The sequence below is a fragment of the Micromesistius poutassou genome (genome assembly GCF_964030765.1).
Source record: "Micromesistius poutassou genome assembly, chromosome: 16".
Classification (NCBI taxonomy): Eukaryota; Metazoa; Chordata; class Actinopteri; order Gadiformes; family Gadidae; genus Micromesistius; species Micromesistius poutassou.
In genome coordinates this window covers 7,175,293-7,194,339 of record NC_140286.1, presented here as the reverse complement: position 1 = coordinate 7,194,339, position 19,047 = coordinate 7,175,293, and the positions used below count along the sequence as shown (strand labels likewise).

General features: G+C 44.6%; 1 protein-coding gene across 1 annotated transcript; it reads left to right on the top strand.

Annotated features, from left to right (window-relative positions):
- Positions 1-312: 312 nt before the first annotated feature.
- Positions 313-13,770, top strand: LOC311361120 (type I phosphatidylinositol 4,5-bisphosphate 4-phosphatase-A). Its single transcript, XM_084481315.1, has 7 exons — positions 313-491; positions 2,172-2,365; positions 4,795-4,901; positions 7,159-7,264; positions 7,938-7,990; positions 9,766-9,856; positions 11,154-13,770. The coding sequence occupies exons 1-7, from the start codon at positions 374-376 to the stop codon at positions 11,295-11,297; spliced, it is 813 nt and encodes a 270-aa protein (XP_084337441.1). The 5' UTR covers positions 313-373; the 3' UTR covers positions 11,298-13,770.
- Positions 13,771-19,047: the final 5,277 nt, after the last annotated feature.

Below are 19,047 nucleotides of genomic sequence, written 5' to 3'. Positions count from 1 at the left end.
ATGAAACCAATAACACTTTATTTGAATAATTGTGAAACTACGGTATGACTATATTTCTGTTGATGATGTGTCTCGAGTCCTAATAAATGGCATTGTTTTGTTATGAGATTACCAGTACTGGTTTATCATCAGTATTGGTAGACACAATGCCAAACCGAATCCGATATCATTTCTATTCCATAATATTTGCTTCATCATGAGCATCCTCATCCAAGACGACTGGGGCTGGGGGCGTACACCGCCTCCGCGTATCATTACCGCAGCAGCAGATGTAGTGGTGGGGTGATCATGTGACGCGTGCATTTCCGACACAACAATACAACACCGTATCGTTACAATCCACGGCCCCACTCCCCACGCCTTTGCTCTCGGTATGGCGGACGGCGAGAGGTCTCCGCTACTGTCAGATCTAGGAGATGGTGCGCTCGGCAGCGGGAACGGCGGGGTGTCTCCCGGAGCGGCACCCTACGGTGCGCCCAACAAACCACAAAGTGAGTATCCATCGGGTGCTCCGCCCGCCGCCACCCGAGCTTATCCTCCTCCACTGACTTGGCATCCTAGTTAGCATCAGCTAGCTTAGCTGCTCTGACAGCGACAAAGAACCGGCCAGGTTGCATCTATGTGGCTCGTATCAAGCATCCCGAAATTGAGAAATTGTCTTTAGACCATAGGATACTACTGAGAGTATATGTGGTGCACGATTTACAACAGATACATCCAGCTGTGCTTGCTCATCTAAGCCACTCGGTCCTTGATGTTAGAAATTGTAACCTAGCGAGCTGCTATGCTAACTCCACATTAGCTCTGCGTGGCAGCATGATACCTGTTTGGCTATTTAGTGATGCAGCCCATCTGTTGTATGGCTACAATTGTAACAATGTGCTGTTCGCAGTAATGTGGACGCCATATGTGTAACTGTAAAAGGTCTGTTGATAGGACGGATGAGATGCTTGACATATTGCTGTAGGACTTGTAAAGACTAATGGCAATCTCATTTGATTGACATTTTGGTTGAATACTGAACCTCCCTAGCTGCCGGATGTTTTGATTATTGCTTGGTCATAAGAGTATGGATACGTATACACACAAGATTCTTACGCTTTCCTGCGTTCAGATTTTCGCTTTAGCTTGTCAGAAAGGCCCATGGATCTGCAAGGGTCAACTGTTGTGTAACAGTATTAAAATAGGTGTGTCCCACTTGACTACAGGTGTCCCTTCTGTCCTCTTCTGACTGTTTACACACTCATTTGTTCCAACAACAGACCCTATCTGCATTCCGCCAGCAATATATTTACAAAGCTCCTTTCACATACACTGGACCAAATCACATTTCCTTGTTAATCCCAATTGAGGTCACTTGTCGTGAGACTTAACTCTAGCCAAAGAGCAGCAGTCCCTCGTGAGTCTGGATCCCTGATTATTCCTTCCATGGTGTTCTCTGTGCCCTCGTGTCCACTCTCCTCCCACTGTTGCAAAGTCATCGGACTGCACTGAAAATAGTTGAAATGGCTGCCATGGCTGTCACATAGGTCCACTGTACCTCCTACCTGATACAATAATATAAATGCATGTCTGTGAATCCAGTTCCAGAAAGCCTCAGGTGAATCATCTTCCTTATAAATTGACTTGCAGTTTTCAACTTTTTTTCAAGTTGTTGTTGTTGTTGTAATTCCCTCCCTACACAATCCCCATCGTATCTCTGCAACACGTGCAAGGTGTCTTTCTTCTAACTACATATCCGGCAGTCTGCTGTCATCTGAAGGTTAAAGCTGAGCTGCCAATGAACAATTTAGAAAGAAACTGATAATCATTGAGCATTTAATTGTTTGATGAAAGATTGTGGTTTGGTTTGAATCAAGCAACATTTGAATGAATGAAAAGCACTTTATAATAACCAGGATATAAAGGGTAATTAAGCAAAGAGTTTTTTTTGTCACAGAGTAAAGTGCAGAGATTAGACTACATTACATGTTCTTAACTTGTAAGAAGGGCTTTTAAACCTTGTTAGATGGCAGCAAAAACTCTCATGTAAACTTGTGTTTCATTACTCATCTTCAAGCTAACCTTGAAGCCCCATCCCTCGAATAGCTCCACTACATCTCATCTCATATCTCTCTCTCTCTCTCTCTCTGTCTCTCTGTCGCTCTGTCGCTCTTTGTGGGTCCCCCCAGGCTTCCCGCCGTTCCCCAGTCCAACCCAGCCCTCTGTGCTCCTGGGGGAGGACCCTCCGCCCTACTCCCCGCTCACCTCACCGGAGAGCGGCAGCGCCCCCGTCATCAGCTGCCGCGTGTGCCAGAGCTTGATCTCGGTGGAGGGCAAGATCCACCAGCATGTGGTCAAGTGCGGCGTCTGCAACGAGGCCACGGTAGGATTATTATCTGGGAGTTCTTCAATGTTATAGCTGGCCTTTTGGGGGGAGACAAGCCAGGGCCAGAAACCCAAATCTCAAAGGGGCTGTGTAATGACTTGTTCACTTGTTCATAACATATTCACGCAAGTGGTAAAGCTTTCAGTAGGGGATTTGAATATGGGGATTTTTTACCTCAAAAAGTTTGAGCCTATGAAGTGTTCTCAAACCTTTATACACACCTTTTTTTTTTACTTTACAGTTTACCAGTGCTGGCTGAGTTTGTGTTTGCTCTTAATAGCCAAATATGCACCTACAGACCCTGCCTCTAGCCACACAATTGGTCAAAACTAGTTTTAATGTCCAATATATGAAGGGATAGAAAGTGAAGGGCTCGGTTCCCCCAGATTTGACATTGTCTATCAATCTTTTAGACTATTAATCTAAAATCTGATTTGTGAAACTAACGGGAGGGGGACCAACAACCAGTAAGAATACTACTACTACTACTACTACTACTACGAATTGATTCACAAATCTGTGCACAGTACTTGCAGTGATCTTTGCCGGCAGTAACACTTCCATGCCACGTTAATGTGTACACAAGGGGGCAGTGTTGGCGCTTCTCATCACAAACAAAAAGAGAAACGAAAACACAATCCATGTGAAAAATAGGTTTCAAAATTATTAAAATGTCCTGCTGAAATGTGGTTGTTACTTCTATGACCACTACTACTACCGCTATTACTAACACCGTATTTAACTCTCTTTCTACTAACAACTTTTCCCGTCCATTATGGGCTTAACAGGCTGGGCACCACATATCTATTTCCTTATCAGACGCAGCCGGGCTTACCTCTCCTATCGCCTCGCTCTCTTTTCCCCATTGGTTGTTCTTGGTTTCTCTGGTGGTGGTGGTTGGGGGAAATGTCTAATCAGAGTGATTCTTCAATTTATTGTAATCAGCCCATTAGTAGTTATGTATTTAGGGCTACTCTGACATGATTGCCATGGAAAAGTGTTTCTGTGTCTAGCGATTGGACTAGGCAGCTGTAAAAGGAGCAGCTAGCGTAATGGGGGGACCCTCTGCAAGCTTTAAGGTGGATTGATTATCAGAGACTCTCGTCACGTCTCTACATAATAGCTTTAAATCACTAGTTTCACTCCCTCTTACCGCAATCCCCTGACAGACGAGTCGTTCTGAAATAAGACATTCCTGAAATGTAATGTAGCTTAATTTCCATATGATGGTAGCAAAGAAAAAAAATGCATGGTTATGTAAGATTAAGTGATAAAACAACAGTAGATTAGTAATGAGTGAAGAATCAATCGAGGCTGTAGGCTGCAGTCTGTTGATCGGGTGATGCATTAAAAGAGTAATCACAGTCTTAAATGCTTGGCAAAAGATGTTAGTTTATGGTTCTATCCCAGCTGTCTATACGTTTTTATAGATAAGAAATGTGCCTTTGCATTAACTGCAGTAGAGGTTTCCAGTGGCCCCACAAAAGTACATTTTATTGAAGCATACGAAGGGAGTGGAATTTATTTTTCACACAATCATGTTGTTTGTTACTATAACGGCTTACTATACTTTACTATAAAGGCATGCGTGAACGAATATATTGCATGTGGAAATGAATAAATACTGGATTTCGTACCAAAACGGATGGCTACATTGTATATTCTAGTCGAAAAAAAAACACTTTGTCAAACCCTGGTTTTAGCTGATAGTATACATGCACGCATGCATGCACGCCCACTCACACACAGGGTGATCGACTATCTTTCTGCCCACATTGTAATCGCCAACATGCACACAGCAGTGGCTGTTTAATGTGTTGGAAAAATGTTAATTAAGTGATTCACTAATTCTTGTTAAACCTGGGTTTCTTTTGGAATTGCATGACGGCATGACACTCTCATTTATTTATTTATTTTTGCGCACCATCTCCAAATTTAATTACCATAGGCAACCAGGGATTTTCTCCCTGCTCACGAGGTACCCTGGGCAGTCCGGTCGGAGGGTGTAGAGTTCCATTGTTGTCCAGAAGCACATTAAAGCTTTAAATTAAAGTGACAGAGTCGTCCTGTTGGGTTGGTTATCAGGATGAGCCATTATTTTGCTCCCTCTATATATATGCAGAGATCTGGATATGTGCAATAACTTGCCGCCGTTATGCTAAAGCTTGTTTCATGCAAAAGTACCAACAATTGCCTATCTCTGTCTGGTTCATGTTAGTACACCAGGAGTTGTTGGTGATGGCTTGAGTCGTCGTGATCGAAACAGAGTCAGATTGTGGTGAAAGAGATTTCACTGTACTTCCTTAAGGATTGTTGGTGAATTGGCCATGTTATAATGTTTCACTCCCTAATATACCTCTCTTTTTCCTCCTATGTTCTCTGTTCACCTCTCTCTCTGTCACTCCTCCTCTTTTCCCCATTCATAGCCTATCAAGAACGCCCCGGCTGGGAAGAAGTATGTCCGCTGCCCCTGCAACTGTCTGCTCATCTGCAAAGTCACCTCCCAGCGGATCGCCTGTCCCCGGCCGTACTGGTTTGTGTTTGTGCGTCTGTTTGCGTGTGTGAGAGGGAGAGCACCGGTTGATTTGTGTAGTTTTTTGGACATGCATGTTATGGTAAGTGTGGACATCAGTCATTTGTAGTGATGAGGAAGACGATAAAGCATGGCTGAAGGCTCCAGTGTGTCCTTGGCAGACACACTGGGACCCTGCCCTGGATCGTGTTGACATGACCCTGAGTCAGCAATAGGGGGCGCTGTGCACAAGATGGTCTGATCAATTCAAAGGACCATACATCTGCGAGAATGTTCAAACATAATGATAGCTGTTTTTTTTGGCCCGTTACGCACAAATAACTATCAGACCCTGATAACAAGGAATGCTTTTTAGAAGCTGGGGGTGGTTGTTCTGTAATCGCTATCAGCGGGAACAAAGCGTTTCCCTTGGCGCTTTTGTGTCACAGAGAATTTTTTTTTTTCTAGGCTTCAACAATAAATGTTCTGCAGTGCGCTCTGTGTCCCACAGCCTGCGAAAGATCTCGTGGGATCAGAGTGTTGCACCTGAGAGCTCCATGTTGCCATGGCTCAAAGCAACGCGGGCCTGATAACAATGTTAATAAGAAGTTAATCAATGAAAGTGGTTAATGTTGGCTGGAAGAAACCGAGGAAGGGTGGAGTTCTGATTGGGAATTGCAAAGTGCAGTATGTCCTTTATGAAAACCTGTCTACTGACCTTGTAGACTGTGAGTGGCACAAGACGAGAGAGAATGCATCAGCGTGTGTCTTTTCCAGCCATATCTTGGCCTTATAAGCCTGTCCACGCGGTCAGTACATGTGACCTGTCTATCAGAGGTTTTTTCTGGGGCTAGAACAATGCAAGGCGCGTGACTGCTTCTTCATCACATGATGAAGGTCATGAAAGAAAAAAAAGCCCTGCATGATGCTTAGCACCTTTTGAAAGAGGGAAACGGAGGATGTAGTTTGGCGTTGAGAAGCGATAAGTCGTTGTGGAAAGATTCTTAAAGGTGTAAACGTCCCCACAGAAAAGTATCCTTTATTGTAATTGCTAATGTGCAATTAAGGAAAACAAATGCAGTAGGGAAGGTCTAAAGATAGCTCATGTGTTGCCTGCAATAACTTGGAAAGACAGAGGGATTCAACTAGGAAGTGAGGCAAAAATATATGCTTTTGTTCCTGTCCTAGTTCAATGGTAATGACGGTGATGACACATCGCTGCACAGTGCACAGACAATTGGCTCGACCTAGTGCTGTATTCGGTTATGACAAGTATCTGATTCAGTTGAAATCTCTCAAACAGCAAATAGGCCATTAAAGTCTTTCACCCCCGAAGCCATTCGGGCAATTTTGTGGTGTAGGGAGATCGGGATACATATGCGTTCTATGTAAAAAGGTGCAGTAGTCCTTTATCTTACAATGTTTATTTGTATTTGTGTATTACATTAAGCACACTGTACAACTTGGAAAAGAACAGGATTCTGCCACGGGCTCATAGTAATTTATTGAAATTGTCAAGTACAATAAACCAAGAAGTGCACTTTCATATATTACAAAACGTTTCTGGCCAAACCTTTGAAAGAGCAAAACATAATCAATAGCCTTGAAGATCATTAACGCATGGTACACTCCTTCTTTGAAGAACCGTTGCTTGTTGGCCATTGGAAGCTAGAAGGAGCAATAATTATATTTACTTCTAATGAGTTTTCAATTTGCTCACAATATGACTAAATTAAGGGTTGTTGTTGTTGTTGTTGTTGTTGTTAAAGCTGCACCTCAGCCATGCTTTGGTGAAGCATATTTATCAGAAAAAATCCAAACAGGGAATGGTAGCACTATATTAACATCAGTACTGACTTGACTTATCACTAATTAGGCTCATGGGTATTGTAGTGCCATTGCATCACTGAAAAGCCACGTTGGCCCCTTCTGTGATTGAAGCATGGCTTCCGAGCGACAAAAGCGATATAATTCTTTTAGATACAAGAGCTAAACAAAAGTCCTGCCTGAGGCTGCAAGAGGCAGTGGCTTGACAGCTGGTCTGATCTGTCACACGCTTCGCAAGCGGGAAGTCTGCACTGTCCAGGAGTTCACATGAAACCTGTGTAGTTGATCTCTTATCTACAAAACAAAGTTGCAATGCCTCGTAGGCATTTCTAACGTGTGTGTGTGTGTGTGTGTGTGTGTGTGTGTGTGTGTGTGTGTGTGTGTGTGTGTGTGTGTGTGTGTGTGTGTGTGTGTGTGTGTGTGTGTGTGTGTGTGTGTGTGTGTGTCCCAGTAAAAGGATAATCAACCTAGGCCCGGTGCACCCTGGGCCGGCCAGTCCGGACCCCCAGCCTGCAGGGGCCCGAGTCTCCTGTGGACACTGCAGCAACACCTTCCTGGTAGGCCCCTTCCCTCCACAACACTCTGTACTAAACACACACCTCCTTAAGGCGGTAAATTCAAGGCCTGCCCCATGCCAACACTTGTTTTAAGGAACATGCCTATTAAGCAGTTAACCGCTTTTTGATGTAATTGCAATTTTGATTGTATGGTTTCAAGCCACACTCGTGAGACGCTTTGCGTGAGGACGTCTGCTCAATGAAAAAGTAATGCATTGTGGATTTTCTCCATGCAGATCTTGCCGTGCATTATTGCAACTTATTCTACTGAGCCATCACTTTTGTTCACATGAATTTGCAATTTCATCACCGCAGCCATCACATCACTCTTTTTGTCTAGAACAATAAAATCAATCCCTCCCCACAGCTCAATCAATCAATATTTGTATCTCTAAATCAATTGTCTTTGGGGAAAGGATGCAGCTGCAGCGATTTTAAGTTGCACGCTGCAACTTAATTTTGAAAAGTTTTGAAAAAAAAGTCCTAATATTCTCCACTTTCATGTGTTGGATCTCTACGGGAATGCGTTACGAGCTTAAAACGTTGGCCTAAAATAGAAGTGACTAAATCTCTTAGCTCCTAGAAATGTTGAATGTATTTTTTAGAGCAAACGCCACGACTCTTGTTCGTCAAGTAGCGTCACCCATCTAAAGATGTCCTCCTTCTCTCTCAGTGGACAGAGTTTACTGACAGGACGTTGGCCCGCTGCCCGCACTGCAGGAAAGTGTAAGTAGCAATGAGCCATTCATCCATAACCGCATCTCACACGCCCCACCCGTCGACCCCCCCCCCCCCCCCCCAGAGCTTCCCGATGGATTCATGCAATCATTGCGCGGGTCAAGGCTTTGACACCCCGCGTGCTGTGTGCAGGAGTCGCGCTAAACAGCTGGAGAAGGTGCACACGCGCACGCCTTCCTGTAGGGGAGCTGTTGTCCCACTCTTCAGCACGGCGAATCCTCCATTCAAGAGTCATACGCTTTGAAGTCTTGGCTCTTCCGCTGCCTGAGTATTGATCCCGCCCGGGATTTACACGCGAACAAACAGAAATCTCTAGACAGCTCCTAGCTGCCTTTCTACTGCGCTCGCTGTGAGGAGGGGCGGATGGGGATGGGATGGGATGGGGGGGTGAGGGGGAGGTTTTGCAACCGTCTCGCTGACGCTTGCAGAGGTGCAACGGAAATCAATCAACGTTCGCTCTTTTCCACATCAAGCGTAGCTGTAATAAAAGTTTGCAGATGAAGAGAGCGAGCTATAACCGAGTCGCCCAAACTTTGGCTCTATCGGTCCGCCGCTATGTTTTTTTTCTATGTCTCGCTGCTCATCTGTCAGCCTGTGTGTGTGTGTTCTGCGCCGTGCTGTCGAGGAGCAGGTGGTCCTGGCTCGAGTCCCTCCCCAGCGCCTCATTGATGGTGAAATTAAAGGCAGACGATACCACCACACTGGGACGTATTTCCATGTTAACATGGGTGCCTTGGGACTTGGATGCTGGATGCCGTACACCATCTTGCACACCAACTCGACCAAAGACACCCCGCCAATATGTTTGGCACATTTATACATTTCCTGAAGAGCAGTGTTTTGGGATATTTGGGATCTTCAGGACATAATAATGGACATATAGTTATTTATTTTTATTTATTTTTGCTCCACCCCTTTGCTGACATCTAGGGTACATTTATCTTGCAGGATAGAGCGCAGGTCTACGTGCGCTCACTCTATAAATCCGAACGTGTCACCTGTTCTGGAGATTAAACGAATGCCCCCCCCCCGACCCCCCTCAACCACAGCCCTCCCAGTGACCTTTATGAGTGTTTACACACATTTCATAAATGTCACCGGGTTAACAATCCCTGTGGGGGAAAATGTCTGTTTTGTGGGTTAGAGCCTTGGGTTGTTTTTCTCCTTGAGCTCCAAACCACATTCCCGTACCATTCCTGTTACATGCGATGGTAATATACGATTGGCATAAAGGTCTGGGTTAGTGGGTTAAATGTGTTAAGTTAATTCCTTGGTTAACATGAAAACCATTAACTTAGTTCACATGAACACAATTAGTAAACATGAACACATTGGTAAATGATTACTAGACATACGTTAACTGAGTTAATGTCTACTACTGCCTTAACTCGTGGTACATGAATGTACCCTATTGGAAAGTGTTAATATATATACTTTTAAGTCGCTTTGTGGAGCGATCACGCTACACCTAAGCTCCTTTACACCATTAATGCCATCCTTTGGAATTTGACTTGCTCGTATGACTTAATGTCAATCTCAATTTTCTGAATCATTTGAATACAATAGTATAATTGAATCTGACTTAAATACTGGATTAATGTATTGGATTTAGGTAGTATTCAACACAAAGATAATTTGTAGTGAAAGGGACCATTGAAAGGGTGCTGTTGTATGCCCGGTGGAGCTATTGTGCATGTGCCAATCTGTTCTCTCCTCCCTTTCCCTACTCACCCCCCCCCCCTTCCCCCCTCACACACACACAGCTCCTCTATTGGTCAGAGGTACCCTCGGAGGCGGAGCTTGTGGTGTTTTCTTCTATGCTTGCTGTTCTCCATTGCGAGCGCTGGACTGATGGTGAGTTTACACCCTCCTCTTTTATTCCCCCGCATTCAGAATGAAGGGAGAAATATTGAATGACGAGTAACTGATAGCTGGAGCGTTTTCGTACTGCATTGCCATCCACTCTGTCCCTATAGCCAGCGTATTGTGACAAATCATGAATTTCAGCTAGCTGTGGGCTGTAAAGAGGGCCAGTATGACAAAAAGGATGCACACAGATAATTGCAGTCACTGCAAAATTACAACCCAATAGGAGTAATAATAAGTGTATGAATGATCTCCTAAAAGCATTTGACACCTTGATTCCTGCATGCTTCCCAGACGTCTACCGTATGCGTCCCCCTGTCGGACGGATGGTAAACTAAACCAACGGTCGAGGTTGTGTTTCTCCTGAAACAAACTTAAGTGAACTGCTGGCAAACGCCAGCAAATAATTTGTGTCACTGTCGGAGGTCCCCAACGACGGTTGTCAGGGAGAATGTTATGCCCTTGAGTGCCGAGTGACTAATCGCAGGCTTCACACTACATTTACTGGAGCACCGCAGACAAACTAACCTCCAGGGTGTTTGGAGAACGTTTATTTTGCAGCGTATTTTCACCGCTATTTATTCATTTCTTGGATCAGGGTTGTCTCCCACAGCAACTCGGCTATGTATTTTTCCTGTGGTTAATTCTCCTTTGATAAACAGAATCTGCAAGTAGCTCCCTCCTGGCCCAGGTACAGAGTTTACAACGGTACAACGGTGTTTCCACTAGGGAGAGAGAGAGGCAGACACGCGCACGTACACGTACGTTTGTTTGTTTTCGAACAGACACAAACGTCACTACGTTAGCCTGCAGAGGTGATTTTTATATATTTGTTTGGGTTGGGAACTTTTGGGGTGTATTTTGAGGATGTAGTTACCAGTAGGTTTTCAATTTGTTTTCGAATTAACCAAACCTCTCTCTATTCTCGTCTGCAGAACAGATTTCTTTTTTTTTTTGGGGGGGGGGGGCCGTATTTTGAGAATGCAGTTATCAGTAGGTTTTTAATTCCAGCTTAACAGCCCATTTACTCTATAGCAAGAGACAGTCTACACTGCAATCTACTGTATGCTTGCTAACACAGGAACATCTCCATGTGAAGACGCTTTAGGTGGCTGGCCCTCTTCTGTTCCTCCAAGCGCACCCTGAACTTGGGGATCACAAACACTTGTTTATTTTGCAACAACATCTCCATCAGTTTAGATCAGATCCCTCCAGAACCATGTTCTCTGAGCTGTCCATACATCCTGTCTGTGTCCATCTCCCCCCTCCCCCCACCCCCCTCCAGGCAGGCACATGGGTGAAGGCCCAGACCTACCCGGGCATCTACGCCTCCTGGGCGGCGATGCTGCTGCTGGCACTGCTCACCCTGGGCCGGGCCTTCTACTGGGCCTGCATGAGGGTCAGCCAGCCCCTCCAGAACTACACATAAGACCGCCTCTCTCCCACGTCCAAGAACCCATCCCCACTTCCTCCTGTCCCACCTCGATATCCCCGCCCCCGAGGAGGATCCAGCCGGGGGCAACAGAACCGAACGGAGGACAGACAGCTTTAAAGAAAGAAAACGAAAAAAAACAACCTATAAAATCATATTTATTTAAATCCCAAATCGTAGATTATCTCACTTTTCCTCTAATATTTTTTTTCAGTTCGTGATTTTTTTTTTTTCTTTAGTCATGCATTTCTGGAAAGACAAAAGGAGAGGGAAAGATGGGTGTCTTGTGTGTGACCTCGGCTGCTATGAGTGGAGTTTTTCAGACGTGCGTTCAAAATATTGTGCCAGTTGTAGGCTTTTATTTATTTAAACATTTTAAACTCCTTCGCCTGGCTCTCCTTTCTGAGTCCTTCAGACCAGGACGCAGTCCACAGTCACAGCAAACAGCCAGTGAGCTCTGTTATATAGTCTTAAGAAATGACACGGCCAACAATTATCAATCCGAATTTCCCATTACCGTTTCAATGTTTGGACATTTTCACCAGGCTATTTGTCGGAATGCTTTGCGTGGGACAAAATAACTGAACTCTGAAAATCGAAATGACTCAAGCGAATTTGTGCCAGTAACAAAAAAACCCTGAAGGGATTCAAAAAAAAAAAAAAAAAAGCTTGGGAGAGGTGTTTACTTCTCCGTTTCAAACAGACATCTGAGAGGAACGTCGCAGGGCGAGGGAGGGCGGGGAGAAGAAATGCCTATGCTAGAAGCAATGGCAAGGTTTCCAGCTATGCTGTGATGTTTTCCAGTCGAATTAGGCCCTGGGGACCCACTTTGTTCTGAAGCAGCTTTAAAGCCTTAACAAGGGGAACGCGGTTGTGGAAGAAAGATGTGAAGGAACGGTGTGATGAATTCGCATACAGTCAAACGGCATAAACACGGGCACCAAGTCAAACCGCAAATGCACACAAGTAAGTCTTGGCACTGACCTGTACATTTGTTTTTTTTTGGGGGGGGGCATGGGGGGAACCTAGCATTCCCAGCCTTTAAGCGCATCCAAAGGGTTAGGTGGCTCTGCGGTGTGTGTGTTATTGTCCCTGCAAATCCCAATTAGTGGAACAAGTCGCATGATGCGCGGTTGGAGATGTTACATTGCCGATATGCCCAGAGAAAGGGTTGGGGACTCACACTGGTGCCTCTGCCATGAAATTACGTTGAAGCTTCGTGGTTGAAGAGTCCTTTCGATGCGGATTACAGAGTCCCCAAACGCTAAATTTTCCGGGACAGCACCATTTCTAGTCGAACATATTTTGTTGCACCGTCTGAGCAAATGAATGCCAAGTGATGCTACATGCTGGGGGGGGGGTTCCTGTAGTGAGTGTCATGACTTGTTGCCTAGTTGAGACCCCCCCCCACCCCGTTGCAATAACCTATTTTGACCAAAGATGGTGCTGTTCTGTTTGTATTTGGTGCTCTGTTGGCTTGCATTTTAAGTTGCATTCATTTGGACATTTCCGTCCAAATATATTATAGTGAATTGCCGGCTTGTCAAAACATCCCGTTACAATGTGTTCACCTGATCCAACTCTGTTAGCAGCTCGTCTGTGTTTCAGAATGTACTAGGTTTAATTTTTTTTTTTCCAAGGTGTTTATTTTTGTCTTAATTGTAAATATATTTGTCGTCGATGTGAAGTACGTGACTAATTGAGTTGCACTACTGTGCTTTTAACACTATTCCTGTGACCGCTGGAAGAAACGTTCTTATTTATTGTTTTAAAAGAGGGTTATTTTTTCAACGCTTCTCTTGTTACATATTTAATAATTTGATGACCTACTAACCTATTAAGCCTCTGGACAACACAATTCTATGTCCAAATCTTAGAGAGAGAGACACACACACACACACACACACACACTCTCTATGTTCTAACCCTAGTTACATGCAACACACTGCTGAATAATGGCCTACTAACGCATAAAAATACACTGACATCCAGCACCTTACAGTGAAAACGCTGCACCTACTGAGACTAGTGGGTTGAATGAAGGTAACGGATGGAGCTGGTCAATAAAGGCCTTGTTATTCATGAAAATCATGGCCAGGGTGGTCAATTTCCACAAATTCTCAAGGCCTTCAATCAGATTCTAATAAAGAAAAAGAAATAAGCAAATTTGTTTTCCCTGATGACTTTTATTTAACAAATGTACCTGTTCAATCAGTGATCAGTCTTTTTTTTTTTTTCCTGAGATGTCTTCAGCAAGAAAGATAATACATTCAACTGGGAGAGCCACTCAAAGGAGTGAAATTATTCAGGCAAATCAAAGCATTTAGTTTCTTCTGAATATTCCTCAACTGAACAGCTGAGGGGAAAAGAAGTTGAAATATCTTCTTCATTTCAGCATCATGTTCTAATTTTGTGACTAAATATTCATGTTCACAAATTATCCAGAACCTGGCTGATACTCCTCAAGATATTGTTTACACACAAATAAAGACATTGTATGACAAGGTTGTCGTGGTCTTTGGGATTGTATCATTCAAAACAAAAGAAATGCAGGATGCAAGGGAGCTAGTGGTTTTGGTAGAGTCCTTGACAGTGTTCGATCTCTGCATTTGATGCCTTGTGGAGAGGCATTTATGGAAACTTAAATATGATGACGTCTAGAAGTGCACTGCTTTCCTTGTTCTTCTGCTTTCCTTTATTCTTAATATATATAACACAGCCTTACTCATTCCAGGCTGTATTACGACCTTTAGAAAGGCATAAATGAAACACAACTTGTAGCTGACATAATAACGGCCAGCATCACAAGATGTAATTTAACACACTGTTGGACCCATGGTTTACAGAGCCAATTTCCCCCAGTACATTCAATTAAAATCTTTGAATCGTATGCTGTGTAATGAATTCAAACCAGACTACTGTTATTTCATACAGATTAATACCATCACTTTTATTACTCCTAGCTTTACGTTGGTGGCACTTTTGGCCAATATTTTCTTTCCAGTCTCTTGTTACTCTCAAGATGGTGTGTTCTGTGCTGTTCCCAGACACTATGTTTTAGTACATAATTTGAACCTTGTGTTATAGTGTTTGGTTGGTTTTCAATTCAGTTGGCCTTCCTTTCAGTTGCATCTGAGTTGTGCAATACAGCTTCAATATAATGCCTTGAATCCTGTCTTTTTCTTAAGGCAGTGAAAGTAATCTCTTTTTTTATGTGTCCATGCAATACAAATACAAAAAACACTTTTTTTTTTTATTAGCTTAATGGGTCAAATTGATTCAATTTGATTCAGGATTAGATTTAGTTCATGTTGTTAGTTGCCCATTAAAATTAATTATATTCAATCTTCATAAACTACCACAGAAAGAAAGGGATTAAAGTAGCCAGTTAGCTGGTGGTGGCAGACATACAAAAAGAGCAAATTAATTTAGAAAAATGTCATAATATCCTTCATAGCTACATGAATTAATGCCTTGGTCTTTTAAACCCTATTATTTAAGAATATTCATTCATTCATTCATTTCAGGATAATAGGCCATTTCAGGATAATAGGCCTGTTCAGGAGAAAATTCAGTTCAGGAGGTATAACAGGGCTTCTTCTAGGTTTGCTGGTTTGATTTTCCTTTTTGGTTTAAACCTCAACTATCTAACTTTCAGCTATTTGCTCCATTAAAAACTACCTGAACTAGAGAGACCCTCAATAATAAAACCTGGCCATCCATGAGTCAATCCATCCATGGCATTTGTATTTAAAAGTCCTCCCTCCCACCATGGACAACAGTAACTGTCATCTGAAAATGATATAGCTATAACTGTAGCTACAACTCAAGCCACTAGAGGCTGCTAATGGGAAAAAGGTTAGGGCAGGTTTAAGTTTCGTAGTGTCCTTGAGTAAGACACCCGACCTAACCCCTTATTTCAAGACTGGCTGTGCGAGTGTGTGTAGGGGGGTGGGTGGAGGGGGATGTGAGTGTGAGTCATAAAGTGCACTTTGAGTGCCCATAGCTACTAGAGAGGACTGCCATGCACCAAACACCATCTCCTTCACCATTAACCTGCTTTGGTTTGTTTCGTGGGGGGAGTGGGCAATTTCACTGTTTCGCCATTGAATCAAGCTTCCCTCTCGCCATCACGTAATACCTGCTGTCCCCCTCTGGCCTCTTCAGTTACATGCGGATATATTTTCTTCGGCCTGGACACGATGAGATCTCGGGATTGGAGACATGGAGAAACCTTTCAGAAACCACATCCCCCCAGGGAGGCTGCAGAACCAGGGAGGAGGACGGGGGACGGGAGGCGGGCCTGAGGAGGGAAAAGGGGGGAAAGAGAAAACAGGAGAGGATGGCGAGCATGTCCAATAACCTTCTGGGGTTGAGTGCTGAGCCCTGATGCTAGTTCACTGACTAGCAAGCTAGCGTGTGAAGCTGGTCGTGTGCTGGTTCTTTTCTCCAGCTCCTTCGTCTTTTGAAAGCTTTCCACACAGGCACACACTCTCTCTGCCTGTTTGAGTCGCTGGCCATCTGTCTCTTTCTCTGTCTGTCTTTCTTTCCCTCTCTCTCTCCACATCTCAAGTTTACAAGTGATGCTAGGACATCATGAGTACACCTCATTATATGTTATTGCAAAATTTTTATGAAATCTGAGACCAGACAACCCAGTCAAACAAAAAGTAGTTGAAAGTAATATGTATCAACAATTCTTTTATTATGCTTTCTGATGGCATTGTACATCATTCTCCTTACTAATAAATATAGCATCACAACATGTGATTCAGTACTCATCAATTGTAAGTGACAACAGTACACAGTCTATATAGATGATGCATCAAATAATGCTCACATTATGAGCACTCTCATTATGTGACTTCCCAGTTATCATCATTGACAGACGTATGGGATGTAACCAATGGGAGCATAAGCTCATAGTTGCGGCAAAAACACGGCACGTCTCCAACAGAGTTTGCCTCTGTTTTAGAGTGTGTGTGTGTGTGTGACTGACCACTGTCACTAGACCAATTCAACGCAATGCTTAACACCTGAGGGAGCACTCATCTAAATATAGTTTAGCCACTGTAAGAGATGCTGTTTCTTGAGTAATAGTTTCTGTTTCTTGGGTTTCTTGGTAAAGAGTAACAAAACTCGTCACCAGGGAAAACCCTCATTTTCGGGGAACAATCATTATTTTCTAACTCACAAGTGATACCGTTTAGCCAAGCATCTGAATCGCGCGGCTGGTCCCTGTGGTCTACTTTTGTTGCTCACACATCTTTCTGCGTGTCATCTCTTCGGTATGTATGTTGATTCACATTTTTGATCTTTCTTTTTTCCTTTCTTCTTTCCTCCTCTCGCTGTGCCACGCAATTAAGTCACACACTGAATGCCCTCTTTTCTTTCCTGCTTCATACTGTGCCGTTCGCTCCCCACACAACCTTGCATAAACACATTCACACTTTACACAGTGTATTCCTACCATGTGTCCCTGCATAACCTCGCATAAACACACACACGCACGCACACACACACACACACATACACACACACACACACACACACACAGTATTTAAACCATTTGTTCTGATGGCATAAATAGACACACACACACACACACACACACACAGATCGTCCCCAGTACCCATATTGCTCTGCTGCAGTGAGCATTGCAGCAGGGTTTTTTTGGGAAGGCCGAATCTGGCTAAAGCCCTGATCCTTTCTCCCCGCTAACAGGATTTGACCTGTAAGACGCGCAGCATGACCCTCATCTGGTGCAATACCATCATCCTGTTTAACATACACTCTCACTATTGTCCCCACAAAGCAAGTGTGTGCATGCACGCACACACACACACACACTCACACACACACACACACACACACACAGTCACAGACACATGCACACAGACACACAAACCAACGTTATGCCTGCAGGCACAGACACACACGTACAAACACAAAGGCGCACATACAGATACACACCCCACACACACACACACACACACACACACACACACACACACACACACACACACACACACACACACACACAAGTGAATAAGTAATTTGGAAGCAAAGGATAGAAAGAGAGAGAGAGAAGACTGTGACTAAGAAGAAGGATACATGGGAGGGAGGGATGGAGCGCTGGTGCAGGGGGGAAGGAGGTGTGGGGAGGAGTCCAAGCTGATACAGGGAGCTAAGTACCAGATTAAGCCCCGTGGCCGTCAGCCGTAATCAGCTGTAAAACAAACAGTCCTTTTAGAGGGGATCTAATCCAGCTTCACACAAACCGCACACACACACACACACACACACACACACACACGTGCACACACACACACACACACGTGTGCACACACGCACACACACACACACACAGTCAAGCACGTGCACAGACACACATTCACACATGTACACACACACACGTGCGCATGTGTGTGCACATACACACACGCACGCACGTATACACACACACACACACACACACACACACACACACACACACACACACACACACACACACACACAGGCAGTCTGGAAGACCATAATACCCCAAAGAGGATGATGTGAAACTCGATGGAAGGCGAATTCCCGCCTGACAGAGAAGTTTGTGTGCGACTGGCGGAACAGCCACCAATTGGCTCGGCGAAGTACACGAGATGTCCTTGTGGTGCAGCTGTATACGCGCTGTGTGGCTCTGCTTTGTGTTCTTGGAGCTGCTGCTGCTGCTGCTGTTGTTGTTGTTGCTGGGGTTGTTGTTGCTGTTGCTCTTTCACAGAGGCCATTGATGATGGACTGTGCTAATATCCTGTAGAGCCGACGGCCAAGACAGTCCCGTACCTCTGCCAAGCACATCCATCAGCGGGGGGGGGGGGGGGGAAGTCTTTCCCTTCTATCATTGCTCTGCGTCTGTATTGCACTGAACAGTTCAGTGACTTACAACTGTCTTCCCAGTGAGAAAAAAGTGAACTCCTCACCTGGGCGATAAAACAACCGGCCGTCTGATGGGTGCAAGGCATCAACGTCGATACTCGATGTATGTTTTCTGTGTGTGTGTGTGTGTGTGTGTGTGTGTGTGTGTGTGTGTGTGTCAGTCTATGTGATTCACATGTCCACACGGCCCACTTTGATTCTGTATCCCACACTTTCTCAGAGGTAAAAGTCTGTGTTTCTGTTTAATATTGAGCATGTGAGCAGTGTTTCAGCATTTGCCAATGACGTGTGGGTGGGCACGTGTGCGCCTGGATGCAAGCGTGTGTCTGCGTGTCTGCGTGGGTTGCGTGCCTGTGGGGGTCCATTCCCATATGTGTGTCTATGTGTAGGTATGTCTGTCTGTAAGTGCTGCATTTTGTGCACGCAGGGTTCTGGTTTCAGGGACGACCCAAGGCCCCCCCCCCCCCCCCCCCCCCCCCTCCCCCCGCAGCCCTGCTAAAAGCACGACGCTAAACTCAATTAGCATCATGCATAATTGATGGCCGTCTGGAAGAGTATTTGTATTTACACTGGAATTAAAAGCCTCCGGTGTCAGCTATCCCAGCTAAGGGACGTTTTTTAGATGCCGCGTGTCTGCGTGTGTGTGCCTGTGTGTATAGGTGTGTGTGTGTGTGTGTGTGTGTGTGCATGTGTGTGCCTGTGCGAAAGTTCTGTGTGTGTGTGTGTGTGTGTGTGTGTGTGTGTGTGTGTGTGTGTGTCTGTGTGTGTGTGTGTGTGTGTGTGTGTGTGTGTGTGTGTGCGGATGGGTGTTTGGAGGGTGGGC